The 21,989-nt window shown below is 40.9% G+C and overlaps 1 protein-coding gene across 4 annotated transcripts in view; it reads left to right on the top strand.

The window, feature by feature from the left end:
• Nucleotides 1–21,989, top strand: part of Macf1 (microtubule actin crosslinking factor 1) — a 312,940-nt gene that overhangs the window by 132,528 nt on the left and 158,423 nt on the right. For all 4 annotated transcript variants that reach the window (XM_051188727.1, XM_051188725.1, XM_051188724.1 and 1 more), the window contains exon 5: nt 1,268–1,360. In XM_051188727.1, coding sequence (XP_051044684.1) covers nt 1,268–1,360 — 93 coding nt within the window. The remainder of the gene's footprint in view (nt 1–1,267; nt 1,361–21,989) is intronic.

The following is a 21,989-nucleotide window of genomic DNA, read 5'->3' as shown; positions in this document are numbered from 1 at the left end:
CCTTTTAACTGTCTGTAACATCAGTAACAGAGGATGCAATACCCTCTTCTGGCCTCCATGGACACTAGGCATATATGTAGGTGGAACACTCAGAAAATAAAAATAAAAATTAATATCTTAAAAAAAAAAAAAAGAGGAAGGGTAGTGGCACACACTTTAAATCCTAGCACTCTAACACTCAAAGGACAGAGGCAGGCAGATCTTTGTTCAAGGCCAGCCTGGGTCTACATGCTGGCCAGGACAGCCAGCATTACATTGAGAGACCCTGTCTTAAAGAGCCAGCAAAAATAAAACCTCAATTTCTCGCATAGTAGGACAATTGATCATCAAAGGGCATCTATGTGTCTGTGCACATTGTGGTTTGGAATGGGATTTTAGAAAAAACTGAGTTAGGTGTTATATCAGGAAGAGAGATCTATGGCAGAGAAGAGAATGGAGGGAGAAGTAAGTAGAAAGTGATGAGGGAGAAATGGCATCTCTTTTAACCCAAAAGAAAAGAACAGATCAGGACTCTGGCTAATGCCATGTGCTTACAAGGATGCTTTACTGGTGAGAATGCCCAATAGTTGAACTACTCTGAAAAATAATTTGACAGTTTATTATATGTATATCCTAGCAATCTCCTAGGAATTTACCCTAGAAAAATGAAAACATACATCCAAACAATCTGAACAAAAATATCGGAGCATTACTCAGAAATGCCCAAAACTGGAAACCCATAAACCCTTCAGTGGATGAACAGGCAAACTCAGGGCATGACATCCGTATAATAGAATACTCCTTAGCAATTCCAGAGAACAAGCCATTCATGGCACAGCTTGGATGGGAGTCTCTGTAGCCGGTGAGAGAAGCAGCCTAGGATCAAAGATCATGCCATCTATAGGACATCTCCCCCACCCCCAAGATGGTTTCTCTGTGGCTTTGGAGGCTGTCCAAAGGAGACCCGCCTGCGTTTGCCTCCAGAGTGCTAGGATTAAAAGCGTGAGCCACCAATGCCTGGCTATATGACATTCTTGAATAAGCAAAATGAGCTGGCGGTAGTCAGGACCTCAGAATGAGGCTGGGTTCGACTGTTTGAAAGTGGGCATCACAGGGCCCATTTTGAAATAATGAGAATTGTTCTATGTGGAGCTAGAAAAGTATTATAATTCATAGACTCTTAAGCCAAAAATTAGTTTAATTGTATGTTAATAGTGAAAATGAGTAAAAAATCAAACCAGAAAAGAAACTTCTCAGGCTCTGAGGCCAGCTTGCCTTTCTTTTTCAGGTGAAGCTAGTGAATATCCGAAATGATGACATCACTGATGGCAATCCCAAACTGACACTGGGCTTGATCTGGACCATTATTTTGCACTTCCAGGTAAGGTCTGGGGTTCTTGTCACTTAGTTTGTATACGGCCCAGAAACCTGTGCTGCTTTCTCCAGGCAGAATTTGTGTCACTTCTCTGTATTTGGTAGTTAACAACAATGGGTAGCAATTGGAAAGGAAAATCAAGATGAGCCTGGAGACAAGGTGTTGTACCCTAAACCCCCACTGCCACAATTTTGTTCTATGAAAATAAAAGAAATTTTCTTCTTGTGGTTTGGGCCTGTCCCTTGAAGTCTGGAATTAGAAGTCTTATTTCTTAGTCAAGTCAAACCTGGGTTTGTTAGGGCCTTGGTATGAGGGGTAGGGCAATTTGGGGTCTGATACTTTATGAGTGCATGAAGAGTCATAACCAGTTCTGACAAGACTCTTCTCATTTGATCTTTAAACACCTCCAGTTAATCATAGCCCCTTAGTTGCTGTTTGTGTGTATGCTGGGGGTGGGGAACACAGCCTGCAGCAGCTTTTGTAACCACAAACAGTGGCATCCTGAGATGTTTATAGCTCTTAAGGCCTTGCTGGTACCATTTCTTTCTAAGTTGGCATAAATTCTTTTATAGCCTGGATTGCTGTTAGAAAAGAACAGCCCTTAGTAAAAACAATGTTCTTTTAAAATCACTTTTAGTCCAGCCTAACAAAGCTGTTTCTCAGGCAACCCTCCAGTATCCAATTGTTGCCTGTAGCAGGTGTGAAATGGCACAGGGGTGAGGTCAGTGTGACATCCAAGTTGGAGAGATTGCACCACCTTCTGGTTGAATCAGGCGCCTCAGAATTCCTTAGACCCTGAGGAAATTCTCAGATTACAGGCTTGTTTCTTGGGACTTTGGTTTAGAGCCAGTGCTGGCTTTCTGCAATATGAGTAGGGTTTGGAATGTGTGGGTGTCTACACAAAAGGTTTGAGTATGGGAATAGTTGGGGACCTGAGCTGGGTGAGTGTATCCATCAGAGTAGTTATGAACAGAGAGGGTTTTGCGGGGAGGGTGCTGCTGTTTGTTTATTTTTGACATAAAGTGCTCTCATTGTGAGCACTTAACACTATGTACACAAGTATGAGGTAATACCTACTATACTTCTACTACCCCGGCAGCAACTGATTCTCCTTTAAAAGGGGGTGGGGGGGCTTAGAGGCCCAAGAACAAAAAGATGTGTCTCTCAGCTGAAGTGAGTGCTTACTTTCTCCAAGGAGCCCCGCCAGGAAGCTACCTTCTCTCCCTATTTACTGCTATTCCAGTGCTGAAGGTGTGACTGGGGAACAGGGTGCTTGTCATGCTGGCAGGAGGCCATGTGCACCTAAACAAACACACTTTACTTTTAAAAATGTATTTAATATGTATGGAATATATACATGGTGTGTGTGTGTGTATGATTGATATATATATATATATATATATATCAATCAATCATGTCTGGCCAGAAGAGGGTGTTGGATGCCCTGGGACTGGAGTTAACAGATGGTTGTGAGCCACCATCTAAGTGCTGGGAATTGAACCCAGCTCCTCTACATGAGCAGTCAGTGCTCTCAATAGCTAAGCCATCTCTCTAGTTCCACAAGAACATTTTTGTTATTAAAAAATTCACTCACTTATGGAAGTAGAGAAAATCTAGTTCAAGAATTATTAACTCATAATCTCCTTAATAGCCTAATTCACTCTTGGAGTCTCAGTTCAGACCTCGTATACTGTCTTTAAAGATTTTATTATATATAGTGTGTACACCTGCATGCCAGATCCCATTGTAGATGGTTGTGAGCCACCGTGTGGTTGCTAGGAATTGAACTCAGGACCTCTGGAAGAGCAGCCAGTGTTCTTAACCTCTGAGCCATCTCTCCAGCCCCACCTTGTATACTTTTATCTATAAATATTTTGGTGTATATCTCTGAAATATTAGGTCTTTTTGTTTAACCAAGCCACAATAAGTTCATGGCTTAAAATTTAGGACTTTGTAAAATTCCCACATCTGATCAATGTATGATGTACTCAGTGATCTCACTTAAAAAATTTTTTTTGGGGGGGGTTTGGCTCAGAATCTAAAATAGATATATATACATATCGTGTCAAATCTGTCTTTTCCCATGTACAATTTGTTGATGAATTCAGGACTTTTATAGAGTTTATTAAGATGCTGATAGCATCCCTTGGGTATTTTCTAACAATGTCCTCTATTCCTGTGTTGCCTATAAACTGCTAGCTTGGATCTAAACCTGAGGCTCAGTGACACAGCTTTAGAGCATTCTCCCTCCTCCCTCTTTCTACTTCCTATCCCACCCTCCTGAGACAGGTTTATCTTTGTAGCTTTGGCTGGCTGTCCTGGTACCAGACCAGGCTGACCTTGATCTCACTGAGATCTTTCTGCCTGTGTTTCTTGAGTGCTGGGATTAAAGGAGTATACCTCTACCTCCCAGCATATGTCAGGTTATTACTGCTGTTTAGTGTTTTGTTTTAGGCATACTACAGATACTTTTTTTTTTTTTTTTTCTTCTTCAGATGGAATTTGGGTTTTCCCCCTCTGCATATGGGTTATTGTAAACAATGATGTGATTTAAATTTTTTTTCTTTACATTTTGTGTGCATGTATATGCACCCTCACTCATGTCACAATGTATATAGGGAGGTCAGACCTCAACTTTCAGGAGGAGATTCTCCTTCTATACTGTGGGCTACAGGTGCTGAACTCAGATCTGGCTTAACAGTACACACCTTTAACCACTGAGTTGTCTCACTGTCCCAACATGAATATTTTATAATAGTCTTTATTGACTTTTTATATAATATATCTTAATTGTATTACTTGTCCCAGATTTCCCCCACACAACTTCATGTTCTTTCTCTCTCAGTGGGAGAAAAAAAAAAAAAAACAAATAAAAAAGACAAAACAAAAGTCCCTCACCAGGTTCTCCTGAGTATGGAACCTGTCCCCAAGTGTGGTTGGCGTATATACCCAGAAAACTGATTTTTTTTTTCCTTCCTCTCTAGCAGGTACAGTTGAAATAGCTTCTTAGTTAAGGGTGGGACTTTGTCTACATCCTTGTCTCTGCTAGGGTTTTGTCTGGCTTGAACTTTGTGGAGTCATTTTTCTTGTAAATATACTTAATTAGTTGTTCTCATTAAGGTTACAACATATACACACAAATTGTAATACATTGTTACTATTTGTAATTATATGTAACAGAAATACACAAAGTAGAGCTGTTATATGTTAGGAGATCACAAAATAGTCATTCTAGCAAGTCTGCAATTGATGCCGATGAAGGAGGACACTGATGTTTGTGTACATGTAGATGCCAGATAGATGGTGGTTTTTGTTGAAATACAGGTTAGCTGCAGATTAAAACTTACTAGTACTAATGAGATTGGTAGTTTCAATATCTTTACAAGGAGACAAATGGTTTCTAAAATACTTTTGACACATTTTTAAAATATGTGTTAAGTGGTTGGAGTTCTTTCATTTTAACTTGTGTTTTAGTTATGAAAATTCCTGAGGACTCAAGCATATGTGATCCTTATGTGCAGTCACTTTACAATGAGACACAGGTTAATATTTGGTCTTTATGCTTCAGGGGCTTTTTCCGGTTCTTTTTCTTTAGAGAAACAAAACAATTCAGATACAGTTAGTTTTCTTGCACCTTCTGCCCCATAGTAAATGCTCTTGTGAAGTTGGCATTTATTGTTCTTTATATCCTTTTGTTTATTTACAGCAGATTTGTGATCACAAGCAATAATGTGCTAGTATTTGTGTGTTTTATATTTCCAATGTGCCCCACTCCAGCCTTGTGTATATGTAAGGCACATGATCTACTACCAAGCTAAATACCCAGCCCTACATCTTGTGTGGTTTGTCAGTGATGGCGAAGGGTGGCTTGGCTTGTTCATCTGTACTGATTTACAGAGTGTAGTATAAGTGGTACTCACAGCTGTGCCACCTTTATGTTGTTGTAGATTACTTCATTATCTGAATAAAGTGCTCATTGTTGTAGTGCACATCTGTGTGTGTAACCTTGCCACTGGGGGGGGGGGTTGGGGAGACACCTGGACTGAATTTCTAGGGTGTATGTAGAGCAGAGGACAACTCTATGGAGTTGCTTCTCTGCTCCTACCTTTATGAGGGAGGGTCACAGTGATCAGACCTAGGTGGATAGCCTTACTCAGCACATCTGTAACCTGCTAAGCAATCTCACGAGCCTCCTTTCCTTTTTCTTGCCAATAGCTTGTCTAACAAACGGCTTTTGAAACTACTATATGACTTACAAACTTGTTAGGTAGTATGATTATATGGTGTGTTGCGTGTTTCTTGTTTGTTGGTTTACTCTTAATCCCTGCACTAGAGTAAACTTAGCAATGCGGAGGACTTTGCTGCCTTCATTGTCTTTGCTTGTCATAGAATAGACACCAATGAATATTCATTAAGTGGATGGGTTGTTTCATGAATTTGACCATCTAAAAGCTGTGAAGGTGGGTTCACCAGACAAATGGGCTATGATGGATGTTTTCTTAAATAGCATTGTTCAAACAAGGTAACTGAAATAGGTTTCGTTGGGCCACATGTCTTTATAGCAGTAACAGAATTCCTTTTTACTAGGTTTGCTGAAGCCCATTTTGTGGTGTTGAGGAATTTTAGTTTCTCTCTCCAACCTCCTTCCCAGAGCTGGTCTCTTGTTGCCCACGCTATCCTTGAACTCATGATCTACTTCACAATTGCTTAGGGTTATAAGTTTAAGCCACCATACCAGTTGATTCTTCCTCCTCTTTGAGTTATATACATTTTATGTGCTTAGTATTTGGGGTATGATATGGTGCTGTTCATGTTCATCACATGAATGAATAAATGTGCTCTTTAGCCCTGGTTATCTCCTAAATAGAACTATGGGTAATAAATGGTTAACTACAAAAAGCCAGAGAAGACTTGAAGAGTAAGTAGATCCCTAAAGTGTGCTTCCCAGAAGGCACAGCTGTGAGTTCATAGGCTGTACCCGTGGAGAGGTTAGTCCTGTGATCAGGGTTAACTTAGTGAACAGTGAAAGCAACCCCCTCCTAGATCAAAACGCAAAGTACCTAAACTTTGGATCTTGGACTACATCTACTTTCCTTAGAATCCAGTCAAGGAAAACAAAAACAATGTACTAGCATCCCTGAGGGAGCTAGGGATGTTTTCTAACATTTAGCTTCAGGCATTCATGGGAATAAAAAGGATTACTATAGATCAGGTGGGCAGTGAGCCAAATGCTTTATGGATGTTATATCATTAGCCTTGCTACAGTGCCATTATGTAGGTGGTAGTGTCCACATCTTATAGGTAAGGAAACTGAATCACTGAGTAAATTAGTGAAGCCATTTAGCTTAGGTGGGATTTGAACCTACTTCCACCCCACTGAAACTTTTGTTCCTGTCTTGACCAGTTTTTTCTTTTTTCTGTAGCAGAAGAAAATGATTCAACTGATATATGTAGATATTTAGAAAAGAATAGGCTCACAAAAACAAATGTGGTAAGTTTCATGAGCTCCCAGAGAAACCCCAATAGTTATGTTATTATGCAGTTGTCTCTCTTGTCCCAGGTTGATCTGGTTCAAGGATTTGTTTCCTTACATTTAGTTGATGACAGTCAAGCCTGTACCTTGCTGCACGCAGCTTAAGAGTTCCTTTATTTCTGTTTTCTTCGTTGGATTTGTTAAAGTTTGGTGGCTGCATGAACAACTTGGTTGTAATATCATGATTTTTGTTAGGGAACTGATTTACTGAATCTGAGTTTCCTATGCTCCTGCTTGCTGTGTTTCATGATGTCCATAAGATGGCGCTGCAGCTTTGCTGTCAGCTTTAGCAACAGGCTTGGGGAGAAGCGCCTGCTGGAGTAGATGGGGCAGTCTCAGGAGGGCTACATAGGAGCAGGGGCTTAAGGGTTTCTTGTAGCTTTCCTTCCAGAAAGGTTCACTTTAGGTCTTCAGGAAAGGTGGGTAGGGCTGTGCTAGTAAAAGTTTTTAGTGCTTACACAGAGAATTCCTTGAGGCCAGGGGTTCAATTTTAGCCAGGGTAACATAGCAAAACCCCATTACATATCTCTGTCTCTGTCTCTGTCTCTCTCCGTCTCTCTCTCCGTCTCTCTCTCCCTCTCCCTCTCTCTCTCTCTCTCTCTCTCTCTCTCTCTCTCTCTCTCTCTCTCTGGGTGTGGCTCAGTGGTGGTGCACTTGCCTCTAGCATGTACAAGGCTCTCTGATTCCCAGCACTGTGGGAACAGGAAAGGGTAGATAGCTATAACAGAGAAGAAACACACACCTCTTCTCTTCCATTCCATTCAGAGATAGCCTTTGGGTTGTAGTGCAGAACACTGAAAACATCAGGGTGGAAGGGCCTTGCCCATGGCCCAGGGTGTGGTCTGTGGGTCACCCTTATGTGTAATTCAGCCTTCGCTCTCTGTCTCAGTTTGAGTGAAAATCACCTAGTCTTAGCCCCTCGGCTGCTGCAGCTCCCTCCTCTAGTTGGCAGCAAGTGTCATTTCTTTGTTGCTCAGCTGCAGAGTCCAGTTGCTGGTTTAGAACTGTGGGGGTGTCTTCTTGTTTCTTGTGGGTGTACTGACAGCAGATTTCCTCTCTCTAGTAATTGAAGTGGAGCTGAAGTGAAGTCTCTTTTCTTCTCTATGTATTTTTGAGACAGAGTGATACTCAGTTGCCCAGGCTAGCCTTAGACATGTTTGCTGAGATTACCGATATGAAACATTTGCCTGGTTAAAATGAAGTCTTAGAAGGATTGTGCCTAGTTGTCACTTATTTAAACTTGGACTAGTTAATCAATTCACTTAAATCTGAGTTTCTTTACTTACAAAATTGGGCTTCACATAGTTGATGTAAGATTTAAACAGGAACACACACACACACACACACACACACTCACTTTACAGTATTTGGTACATAGCAAGTATTTAAAATATGATAACATCCCATTATCCTATTTTGTCAAGAGCAGCATTGATTATTACTATTGCACATTTCTCAAATGCTATTGTTGGTGACCTGGGCTTTTGTATTGTGTTGGTAAGTGACCACCTGTCCATCAAGTTTTAACATACTATACTAAAAAACCAGGTTTTTCATCCATGTGTTAATGGCCATCAGAATTAATAGATATTTTTCTTTCTTTCTTTGGAGATGGCTATATATGCCACAGAAGGCTAAATTGTTCCTTTTCTTAATGGAGGGAGTGGGCTCTAGTCTTTCTTAGATTTAAAATTTGATTACGTATGTCTTACATGCTGTTCTCCTTTGGACATCTTGGAGCAGTGATTTTAAAATGTATTTCATTTTGTAGTTTTGGAGCCATAATTGCAGCTTCTCTGGTCTTCGTCTCCCTTCCCCTTGCTGGTTAGTACCAGCTGAGCTGGTTTGCTTTCCCCCTCTTTGATATTGTTCTCCTCCTCCTTCCCCCACCGCACCTCTCTTCCTTTCCCCTCCCTTTTCCATTTACTCTTACGTTCTCCCCTCCTCCTCCCTCTCCCTGGTTTCTAGCTCCTTTTTGCGTTCTGTTTGTGTTACTGAGGGCAGTGCTCCAATTACCTCATATTTGGAGAGAGGAAGCAGCAGCCAATCCGGTTTCTGTCTGCTTTTAGGTCAAGTGATTTCTGAACTGCAGTGAGATGCTTTGAAATTTGTCTTGTTGCAGCTCTGAGCCTGTAAGATGGCTGTCTGAATCGAGCGGCTGGAAGAGACAGAGAGGGAGAGAGAGGGAGAGAGAGAGGCGGGGAGGGAAGGGATTGGAGGGATTGCCGGCATAGTGCTTTTTTTTTTTTTTTTTTTTTTTTTTTTTTTTTTAAATGTGTATTGAATCCGATGAAGCCGACATTGGAATTTCTCTGGGATCCAAGGACTGTTTTAACTGCGTTTTTTTCTGAGATTGGGAGAAGAAAGAAATGGGAAATTCACTGGGCTGTGTTAAGGAGCCGAAAGAGTCCATAGCTGTTTCTGAGAAGGCTCCCATATCTCCTAAGAAGAGGGTTCGGTTCAAAAGGAAGTGGAGAGGGAAGAAAACCCCTACTCTGGAAGCACCTCACGAGGAACCTTTGGAAGGCACGGGAGTCATTGAAGAGACTGAAACCCTAACCAAGTTAACAGTGAGTCTCCCAAAGGAGCACGGAATGGGAGGGGCAGAGCACCCCCCATCAGACGTTTTGCTGCCTGGAGACTCAGCTCCCAACTCAGGGGTGGGCCACCAAGGGAGGATTGTGCAGGTAAAGGAGAGATTCCAAGCAGAGGTTCAAACTGCTCACCTTTTGTTGGAGAACGGGTTGTCAGTTGTTGGAGGGGTCTGGGGTTCCCTGGAAAGGGGTATGACAGTAACTGCTCGCCTTCTTGATAACCCAGCCGAAAGGAACTGTGAGAAGTCTGTGAGCCAACTGGTGGAATTTCCGAGGACAGCTTCCTGCAGCAGCAGGGCTGTGCTGCTGCCTTTGCAAGGAGAGACTGCAGTGGGGCAGGGAGGCACACTGCTTGGATTTCAGAGTAGCACTTTGCCTGGGACAGACTGCCTCTCTGATGCAGGAGATCAAGACCAACTTTCAGAGGGCTGGAGTCTTGGGGGAAGAACCAACAATGTTCTGAGTGCCCCTCCCACAGGTTCTTGGATTGCTAAACGTTCTGTTACTTCATCAACACTAAAACATTCAGGAGACCCTATCCGCACAGAACCTACCCACGTGGGTCAGGTATCCCACAGGGGTCCCATAATGCCTGCTTCCCAGAGTGATTTGTCTGTCAGTGGCATCACCGTGAGCATTTTGCCATCTTCATCTGGCTATGGCAGTGATGGACTGCACCTACATGGAATTCAGCCTGAAGATACAGAACCTGAAAAGACCACCACACCCTTCTCAGAAGAGGATGGTACCCTGTCTTTGGAGGCAAGCCATACTGATCATAGGGTCTGGAGGAGGTGGGTGGTACATTTGGGGTAATCATTGTCTTTTGGATTTCTGCCTCTCAGGCATACTAAAGTGGAGTAGGGGGGTAAGCAGTCAGGGTTTTGGTGCATTTCAAACTTAGTACTGCATGGGGGACTGTGAGTTAGTGATTGCAAGGGTTTGGCAAGCAGAATCTATTTCAGGTCTGTCCCTTGATGCTGAAAACCAAGTCTTTCTGGCTCTGGGGAAATCCCAGGTTTTGAGTATCCATGTAGTCTAATTGCTGAGGCTATCTGGTAGGATTATCTTTCAAGGTTAAGTGCTGGATATTCCTCATACTTAGGCAGGGCTGTTGGTTTGTTTACCTTCCTCAAGAAGTTGTGGTGTAGTACAAAGGACAAAGGGAAGCCTAGCTTAGTTCCTGAGATTGATATGGGGGAGTAAGGGACCTTGAAGACATGGGGAGCAAGGCAGTTGTCTTCAGGATACGCTCTTCTCTCTGGAGAGTGATGTTCTTAGTAGAGCTGATGTAATATTTTCCCTGTGAGGATGCATCTAATGGCAGTGCTTATTGTGTGTTTGTATAGAGGGAGATAACTTTTCCTCCTTGGCTTCTAATTCTAAAATTAAAGGAGACCAGCAAACGATGTGGTGGTGGGGGGATAGATAGTGGAAGGAGGAGAGTGGGGGCAGGGGAAAGAGTGAATTTGATTGGGGCTTTTAGAAAGTTCAAAACTACAACGTTTACTTTATGGTTGAACTGGTTAGGGCTTTACTATGTCTTGTTAGACAACAGTAACTGCTGTGGATATTTCTAAGGTTCAGAAATCAGGTAAGAATTCAGAAAGCTGGATACCTAGGTAAGGTCACAGGAAGCATACTGTGTAGCATGTAGATCATCCATGGTATTGGCCTCGGCAGCATATGAAACACAAGCTTTAGAGATGCAGAACTTTTTTTTTTTTTTTCCTAAGCTGTGGACAAGTGATACTAACTACCCGGTTGCCTTGATATATGAAGTTGACCTGTATGTTTGACAACAATACAATGAGGCTAAGGATGAATTCAAAATTTAAGGTGATCTGTGTTTGAAATTTCTTCTTAGGTGATAAATTCCCTCTTGGATAGGCCCATCTCCATACCATCTGTTACTACAGTTTGGAGACCCCCAATAACATCCTAAAAAATGGCCGTTGAAGAATATATTTTGGGCTGGGGGTGCAGCTCAGTTTTAAGAGTGCCTGCCTAGCATACCAAAGCCCTAGTTTAGTCCCTATCACTAAGTAAACTGGGTTTGGTGGGACATGCTTATAATCCTGTCATTCATGAAGTGGATACAGGAGGTTCAGAAATTCAAGGGCTTTCTCTCCCACATAGTGAGTTACAGTAAAAGCTAGTCTGAGATATGTAAGAGCCTTTCTTAAGAGGGGGGTGCCAAAAGTAAAAACAAAAGGACTGGCAAGATGGCTTAGTGGGTAAAAGCACTTGCTGCTTAATTATCCAAATTTGATCCGCAGAACTCATGTAGAAAGGGAGACAAAGACTGACTTTACAAAGTTGTCCTCTGACTTCCACACAGTCTCTTACGATAAATAAGTCAATTTTAAAAACACAAGTTAAGTCTGAGGCTTTGTTGGCTGGAATAAAAATGTACTGTGTTAATCAAGTATGCACTGTGGTTTGAAAGAAGGCAGGGAACATATGGGTGCTAGAATTGGGTTTTATTGGCTAAGATAATATCAGAGGCAACTTTTATTTATTTTTTAATGGTGTAGATGTTGAATAATCGAAGTAAAGCTAACTGCTGAAGTGGCTTATATTTAAAACCAGTGCTATTGAAGTTAATATTGTGGAGTCATGATATTATGCAAGATTCATATAATTACAAAATGCATATAATCAAGTGTGAGATTTATTTTAGTTTTGGTTTTTCAAGACAGGGTTTCTCTGTGTAGCTCTGGCTGTCCTGGGTCTCTCTCTGTAGATCAGGCTGACCTGAAACTTACTGAGATCCACCTACCTCTGTCTCCCAAGTGCTGGGATTAAAGGTGTGCACCACCACCACTCTCTGACAGCGTACTCTTTTCTTGACTTTGTGCACATGGACAGTGTCCCTGTTTGATAGACAGAAACAACATTCTGTCTGATGCCCAGAGGGAACAAGCAGGGCTTCTCTTGCAGAGTATTCCAAGAGCAGAGCTTGATTGAACAAGCCTCAGTGTAAGACTTTTCAGAAAGGGTGAAGTGGAGACATTTTGGAACTCATGGTGGAAACAGTCCTAGATATCGAACTTTTCCATGGGCTGTGTTGTGTCTTCTGGGAGGAACGTTCTTTACAATTCTGTGAGGAATCTTAAAAAGATTTGTGGGAGAATCTTTTGGTCATGATCTGTAGGTTGATATTATTAACAGTAAGATTATTGTTTGGCTGCTGAGTATGTGAGTCAAGTTGGTATGTGGTATTTTCTGAGCAACTAGACTTTGCTTCCATCATTTCTACCTCTCAGACAAGTTCAGTCGGACAACTCTCAAAGGGCCAACAGTAAGAAACTAAGTGACTGAGTCTCCATGTAGACATCTGCCATGCTCCTAAGGTTCTGTGTTCATAATGGGGCTGACATATTTAACCTAAGAAATAACTTCTTAGGTTAAATGTGAAATTCCTTCATAATGAAACTCTTTAAAGCCACAGGGCATGAAACCTGCAAAGTGTCTGTGTAATAATGTGTCTTCAGAGAGCTTGTCCCTTACTTGCCAACTATTCACAGGCCTACAGGACAGCAGCAGGTAGGAAGAGAGAGGGAAGCATGTTCTGACCCTGTAGGCATTTGTAAATGTGTGTGGGACCCCCAGGCAAGCATCTGCCTTGAGTATGGGCTCCCTCTGTAGAGTTGGGAGCACAAGGCCAGCATGGTTGGAGGAGCAGCTGTGTCTGCTAACACACACACCTGGCTCTGTATCGTTTGCTTTTATTCTGTTTCATTTCCAATGTGGTAGAGTAGTGATACATCTCAGAGAATACTGTGAATTATAGAGTGGCATCTGTCTGCATAACTGGTTCTGTCTCATGCTGTTTGGCTCAGGGCATGCTCATGGGGCCTTGGAGACACAACTATATACTATGAGTTATTTGCTTTTCAGAAATGGAGCTGATAATCATTCTTACCAATTGCATGTTTTAGATAATAGAAGTTAACCTTGCCCAGTGGCACAGTAGAAAGTTCTCCTGTCAGGAAATAGTTAACAGTGGAAGCAGGATGATAGAGGGCAGCTTGTTTTTAGAGACTAAGGAGACTTGATTTGGAGCTAGAGGGAACAGGCTAGCAGTGGTTGTGCTTTGATGTCAGACAAAGGCCTGTTGGCCCCTTCCTTCTTTCAGGACTCTACTTTCTGCTACCAATATCTAGAACATATGGCTCATTTAAACAAGGAAAAAGGTTGAAAATCTCTTCATCTTTCCATATTTGCTCTTGCCTCCAGTCTCCTGCCCATACAGTTAGCAGATCCCATTGCATGAGGACGTGAGCTTCACATGTCCCTCTGCACACCTTAGAGCCCCTATAATTTCAGGAGAGTAGTTATATCAGTCCAGGGGCCAGAATGGGAAAGAGGTCAGCTGGTACACTGTTCCCTGGACCTAATTAGCCCTTCAGTTTATAGTTACCCTCTCCCCATTTCCCTTTCTAATTATAGGAAGACCTGTTTTACTCACACTGGTTTTGTATTGTAAGAAAAAAGCAAAACTAAACTAAACAGGGTATTAATGGAAAAATGTAGAAGATAGTTTTGATTAGGATTTTCTTTTTAAATACATAATTAAGTGCTGGGCAGGGTGGATCATACCTGCCCAGCCCTTGGGAGATAAAGGCAGGAGTGTCAGGACTTTGTGGCTCTCAGCTACATGGTGAATTCCAACCCAGTCAAGGGCCAGCTATGTGAGAACCCCATCTCAAAAAATAGAGTAAACACAAAATTTTATCAAAAACATACTGTAAAATTATTACTTTGGATCTAACAATAGTAAAATTATGTCTTCAAAAGAAATATTTTAGAGACAGTTACTGAAATGTTTATGGATACACACACACACACACACACACACACATATGGGGAGGAATAAAGTAAAGTGGGCAGTATGGATGAGACAAAATAGCTATGAGTTGATAATGGTGAAACTAGTTGCTGGCTGTATAGGAGCTTTTACTGTTATCTCTTGGCATGTATTTGAAATTTTATATTTCAAATGATAGCTTAAGGAAAATGAAAAGAAACAGTAGTGATAAAATTGTTATATAATGCATATACTGAAAGGGGACTACCTACAATCTAGAATGTGTGACATGTTCAGCTGAAGTGATTAAAAGTTTGGAATGGATGGGCTGGATTTGAATCTCAGCCCTGCAGCTCACAGTGTACCTCTCAGTATACCTTCCTTACACTATACCTTCCTTACACTATACCTTCCTTACAGCATTCCTTCCTTACAGCATACCTTCCTTACAGCATTCCTTCCTTACACTATACCTTCCTTACACTATACCTTCCTTACACTATACCTTCCTTACAGCATACCTTCCTTACAGCATTCCTTCCTTACACTATTCCTTCCTTACAGCATTCCTTCCTTACAGCATACCTTCCTTACAGCATTCCTTCCTTACACTATACCTTCCTTACACTATACCTTCCTTACACTATACCTTCCTTACAGCATACCTTCCTTACAGCATTCCTTCCTTACACTATTCCTTCCTTACAGCATTCCTTCCTTACACTATTCCTTCCTTACAGCATACCTTCCTTACACTATTCCTTCCTTACAGCATTCCTTCCTTACAGCATTCCTTCCTTACACTATACCTTCCTTACAGCATTCCTTCCTTACACTATACCTTCCTTACACTATACCTTCCTTACAGCATTCCTTCCTTACACTATACCTTACAGCATACCTTCCTTACACTATACCTTCCTTACAGCATTCCTTCCTTACACTCCTTCCTTACACTATACCTTACAGCATTCCTTCCTTACACTATACCTTCCTTACAGCATTCCTTCCTTACACTATACCTTCCTTACAGCATACCTTCCTTACACTCCTTCCTTACACTATACTTTCCTTACAGTACACCTTCCTTACAGTATACTTTGTAAATCTGTGTATTTCAGATATTAGAGGCTTGCACTTGGTAGGGCAGTTATGGAAGTTAAATGAGTTGAAATGTACAATACACAATTAATGTTTGAAGAATTTTACAGATAACATGAAAAGGACAATTCCCTTGTAGAAAAGAAGAGAGACTCTCAGGAACAAGCAGTTCACATGCAAATACACATGCATACTACAGATGCCGCATACATATAAGACTGTCACTGCTGATGAGCAACAAGATACCGTTTTACACTACTGATGGCAGAACAACCTTGAAAATGCCTATTACAGGAGGATTTGGCCTTGGAACAAATACAAATTTGTAGCATAATTTTGGAATACATATTATCACATCCTATGACCTTGACCTTTCATTCTGCTTATCTTCTCTTAAAAGATTCTGAATTAGAACTCCTATAGACTTTGCCTGACCTCTCATGTTGGTTTTAATACCTTTCTCTCTACTCCTGAGATACACAGCTGCTAGTAGATTCCCCTGCCTGGGCATTTATAATGAGCTATGCATTGACCCTTATTTGCTCTTAAATGAATGTTTTCAAGGTGTGATGGCTTCTGTCTAGCAGTTTGAGGTCAGGTTGGCCTCAAATGACAATTTTATCTCAGTGTCCAGTTTGGAATTCTCTTTTCTTGTTCTTTTTTTTGGGGGGTGGGGTGGGGATGGGGGTGGGGGGTTCTGATCTGTAGACCAAGCTGGCCTCACAATGATCCTCCTGCCTCTGCCTCCCAGATGCTGGGATTAAAGGCGCAAAGGCGTGTACCAACACTGCCTGGCTTCTTTTCTGTTTTTCAGTCCTTTAAAGATGAATCTAAGTCATGCTCATTTGAGAAATCTTATTGATTGTTGCAAAGCACAGTAAGTTTCCATCCTCCTGAGGCTCTCTTTGGGGCATTATTATGATTATTGCTTATTGGGCATCAAATTACATATAATTTTCATGTAACTGTTAGATATGACAAAGATAAGATGAACTTTTTAGCTCCAGGTACTATTCTTAGGTAAACAAAAATTGTTATTGTTTTTGAGTTTTTATTCCAATTAAGTTATAGTCAGGTCATGGCCAGAAAACAAAAACAAACAAGAATAACTGACTAAATCTTTGTATCATGTACTAGATCAATCTGTGCTAATTTGGGTAGAGATAAAGTGACATACTCCATTTAAAGAAAAGGTGACAAAAAAAGCCAAGGTTTAGTTAATCTCCTTGGGAATATAGTCTTCTAACTTGGAAGTGTTAGATGTAATTATATATAAACCTTACTTTAAAAAGTGTTTTTCAAGGGACAGAGAGATGCATCAGTGGATGAAAAAGGCACTTGCTGTCCGGCTGAGTTCCACTTTTGGGCCTGCATGGTGAAAGCAGAGAAACCATCTCCTCCAAGCTGTACTGCACTGACCCCCACATAACATACATGTTGTGGGGCAAACATATATGACCCAATACACACACACACACACACACACACACACACACACACACACACACTAAAACGTTTTTAAGAGGTTGGATGGATGACTTGGTGAATAAAGTACTTCCTGTATAAGCATGAAGACCAGAGTTCAGATCCCCAGCACCCATATAAAAAGTCAGCAATAGTGGCTATTACAGCTGAATGGTGAGTTCCACATTAAATGAGAGACCCTGCTTGAAAAACCAAGGTGAACAGTGATAGAAGAAGAAGACACCCAAAGTTGATTTCTGACCTTTGCCTGTGTGCTCATGCATGCATAAATGCAGGCACACGCGAGCCTAAGTAAATTTCTGAGGGCTGGTAGATAACTCAGTAAAGTGCTTTTCTAGCTAACAGTGACCAGAGTTTGACCCCCAGAACTCATACATATAAAGCCAGATGTGGCAACTAGTAATCACAGTGCTGGGGAAGAAACTGGCCAACTAGTGAGTTCCAGGCCTGTAACAAGTCCTGTGTTCCTCCCCATTGCTGGGACAGGGTTTCTCTGTGCAGCCCTGACTGTCCTGGAATTCTTTCTGTAGACCAGGCTGGCCTTGAACTCAAGAGTTTCACCTGCCTCTATCTTCCAACTTCTGGGTGTTAAAGGTGCTCCACCAATGCCCAAAACAAAACAGGAATGAACAGAAAAGGTGTTGGAAACTGCTAAGGTTCTCTTCTGGTCTGCACCTCTCTCTCTCTCTCTCTCTCTCTCTCTCTCTCTCTCTCTCTCTCTCTCTCTCTCTCTCTCTCTCCCTCCCTCCCTCCCTCCCTCCCTCCCCCCCCTCTCTGTGTCTGTTTCTGTATCTATATCTCTGTGTGTGTAGGTGTATACAAGTGTGTAGAGTCCGGAGGTTTATAACATGGAGCATCTTCCTCAATTGCATTCTATCTTGGTTTTTAGTTTCTTACTGAACCTGCAGCTTACCAATTGCCTAGTCTAGCTGGCCAGTGATCTCCAGGGATCTACTTCTCTCTCCTTCCCCAGCACACTACCACACCTGACTTTTCAGTGGTTACACTTTACAACTAAGCTGTTTCCCCAGCCCACTGCTAATTTTAAATAAAAAATACACACACACACACACACACACACGCGTGTGTGTGTGTGTGTGTGTGTGTGTAGCATTGTTTCTCTACCCCTGTTTTATTTCTATTCATCTGTCGTCATTTGGGAAAGTAATTGGGATAGCCTTAATTTATTGAGATATGGTATATCTTAGAGGACAGACATGTCTCATTTTGTGTTTTCTCTTTTTTCATTCAGCTGGTATTTACTTACTAAAACAGCACAGACATTGTCTCTGAGCCCGCTGTTGGCATTGCTAGTTAGGATTACTTGTTTACCTCTGTCCCAACTTGCTTTTTCTATAAATTGTTTCCCTGACTGAATTGCTTAAACTCAGAGTCTGAAACTATGCTTTTATTTTGAGCTTCTATAACATAATATTTTCTTGGGAACTGATAACAGAATAGACAACATGTGACTTATTTTCATCCCTGTACTACCTGGCATAGAGTTAAGATGTTCGTAAAGGCTTATGGGATTATTAGGAAATATTATGTTTGTGAGAATATTTTAGAGAAGAAACTAAACCTTGGGCAGTATATGACTGGAGGAGGCTTGAACAGATATGTGTAGTGCAGTCTCTGGCATGGTATTGAGGCTGTCTTCTTTACACTCAGCCAGGGGAGGAAACTCCCTGAACTGGAAGCTGGATCTGTGCATTCGAGTGTAAAGGTAAATGCTTCTGCAGGCCCTAGTGATGGTGCCCATACCACATGAGAGTATCGAAAGAAGTGGTGGACAAAAGCCAGATTTAATTACTGAGATGCTTATGATGGTAATCAGTCTTTTCATAACCAGGGTTGTAATTCAAGCATGGTATTTTTTTTCCTTCCTTGAGGGAACCAAACATTTCTTTGTCTCATTAAAACTGTGTTGAAAATCTGAAGTAAAGCTTTTCACCAAAGAAGTAGCTTCAATGCAGGAGCTTAGTAGTTAAGAGCACTGGCTGCCCTCTAGGGAACCCAAGTTCAGTTTCAGGAGCTCCAATGTCCTCTTCAGGTACTGCATGCATGTGGTGCACAATACATGCAGACAAAACTTATGTACATGTGACAAGTAATTTTTTGAAGTAGTTTCAATGCAAAGCACAGGTAAGCATTATGACTGAAACTGTGATTGGCAGGTAGGGGTGTCATTAGATAGACAGATGTGGTTAGTTAGGTTAAATTATTAGAATTTAGTTTTTGACAAAGAGCTCAAATGATCAGATTTCAATTTTTTCCCTGTTTAATTTCACCAAATCTATTTCCTGATCCTTAATATGTACATGAAGCAGCCACAATGAGGGTGAAAGGTATATGTCAATGTCTAGGGACATTTATCTATTAAAACAGGAATTTAGAAAAATTGGTTACAATGTATTATTTATTATTGAGTCCTCACTTTACAGTTTCATAGCTGTCTCTCTCAAACTTGAAATTGATTGAATTTTATAGCATCGTTTCACATAACTTTTATTTGTAAATAATTGATGGATCTGAATTAATTTACAAAATGAATTTTAACTCTCAAATTATTGAGTATCTGCAGCAACCATTTAACTTTATGGTGTGTATATTTGGGAAAAATAATAATACAAAAGTTGTCAAGTGAATATGCAGTCAGCAGAGAGGTGGTGAGTGATGAAAAGATTTCTAGAATCATCAGGCATTATCATCAAAGTGCACTAACCTGAATTTCCTTTGTATGAGTATACAAAGAATTCTGTACCCAGGAGTTTGCTGCTTAGGGTACGATTTCATTTCACTTTGACACACAAGTGGCTTCCTGGGCTTTATGCAAACTCTCCAGACTGTTCTTACAGTCTGCCTTCAAAGATTTTGGCAGCATTTAGTAGGCTGCAGAGTTGTTTTTTATTTCTTTTAAATCCTAAACAAAGTATTAGTTTCTGCCCCTGATTTTCCTGACCTTAAAATAATAGAAGTACACTGAGTCACAACAGGGTTATATCCCAATTTGATTTATATATTTCATTTGAAATTGTATTATCACCGTAACTTAAAAAATGTATTTAATATGTGTAACCTACCAAGCATCATAGTTTAACCCGGACCACCTTAAACTGCACAGAACATTTATTTACCCATAGTTGGGGAAAATTATCTAGCATAATACAAAGTCTCTTATAATAATAAAACATTTAATAACTGGTGTAACTTATTGAACACTATTCTACTGAACATATAAAACAGTAGTTGACAGTAAGTACACCCTTAGACTATTATAAAAATTTAAAAATTATAAGTAAGTTGAGAACTTACTGGATGGAGCCTCTTTTGTAATCTCATTTATTATGAGTTGAATTTGTAAATTTAATATAAGACACTTAGAGGTGTCTTATTGTCAACTCTCCTTGTACTCCCCACTAGAGAGCTGGCTACTTTGAGGCCCTGCATTCGATGATGAGCCAGAGAAGAGTAGATGTCCTGTGGATATAGCCCTGCTTTCTTTGTCCCAAATATCAAACCTAAAACTATTCTTGGCATGCTGGGTCTATTATCTATTTTTGAGACAGGGTCCCATTATCTGTTGCTGTCTAGCTTGTGACTTTCTGTGTAGTTCAAGCCAGCCTTGAATTTGTGGGAAGTCTCCTGCATCTGTGTCTCAAGTGCTGAGATTATAGGTTTGGCATTCTGTTCTATTGTAACAAAGCATGTTCTAGGTACTACCTATACCATCCGTTTAAACACTCCAAGAGGAATTTATTGTCCTTTGTTACATTTGGGAAAAACAGCATAAACCATTTGTCTGAGAACACAGTCCTCTCAAATGTCTTATTTCATGAGTAGTCTGAGAACAAATTTGTGTACTTTTTCTTGTTAAGATTATTGTTTTCAGTATAAACAAGTATGCTCATCATCTTCCTCTGAGGAGTCACTGCCATCACCATTAGCACACTGAACTTGTTTAAATTTGTGTGCTGCTTTGAATTTGCTGTTTGCTGGATTCTTGGTAGACTTTACCCTCAGATGCTTTCATTTATTTATTTTTACTATTTCATTACAAATGGATAATTATTCATTGAAATGTCCTCAGTATTTGATCAACACATGAGGCAAGTGTGTGCAGTATTCAGAACCACAGAGCTAGACATTTCTTCACAGCATCTGAGCTACTGCTTGCTGGTGTTCAGTGACCAGGAGCTCACTCACCCTCACTTTCAGATAGGTTTGCTATTAGCATTCGAGAAACCTATAGTCTTAAGAGACAAAAACTAAATATATGAATTAATAATTGCTAGAACCAAATAGTGTTCAGTTGAATGATGATACAGGCTGTCAGGGCTGTGGGAGTTAAAGAATTACTGAAGGAAGGCCATCATTCAGTGAAGTGAAAAATGAGATCTTTTTATCATAACCTTGAGCTTGGAAAAGATGGTCACAGCATCCCTGAGAAGGTAGTCATTATCATTTCAGTTTTACACATATGGTGCTGACCTTGGAGTTGTAAGTATGGGATTCAAACTCCAGTCTGTGTGGAACTAAAGATATGCACATTTTCTTCTGCTGTATTACAATTTCTCTCAAATAAATAGATCTGGTGTTACATTTTAAGAGATGTCTTCAAATACCACCCCTTCCCCCAATATAATAAAAGTATACAAAGCCCAAAAGATGGCTCAGTGCTTTAACACACACTGGATCTTTCAGGGGATCCAGTTCAATTCCCAGCACCATCAGCAGGCAGCTTACAACATCTGTAATTCCAGTTTCAGGTGTATCTGACACCCCTAGCATCTATGGATCCCTGCACTGGTACACCCACACACAGACACATACATATAAGTTGGCAGTGGTGGTTCATGTCTTTAATCCCAGTCTTTAAACCCGGGAGGCAGAGGCAGGTGAATCTCTGTGAATTTAAGGCCAGCCTGGTCTACAGAGTACTAGGACAACCAGGGCTACTACAGAGAAACCCTGTCTCAAAAAAACAGAATAAAAAAAGAACTAGCACTTGTAATTCTAGCATTTGGAGGTAAGTGTGATTACCAGTTTGCTGACTGTGTCTCCAGGTTTATGTTTCTATAAAGGATCTGCACTTCTCTATCACATATA

Source organism: Phodopus roborovskii, unplaced genomic scaffold (assembly GCF_943737965.1).
Source record: "Phodopus roborovskii unplaced genomic scaffold, PHOROB, whole genome shotgun sequence".
In the NCBI taxonomy this organism is placed as follows: Eukaryota; Metazoa; Chordata; class Mammalia; order Rodentia; family Cricetidae; genus Phodopus; species Phodopus roborovskii.
This window is presented reverse-complemented; position numbering and strand designations above follow the sequence as displayed.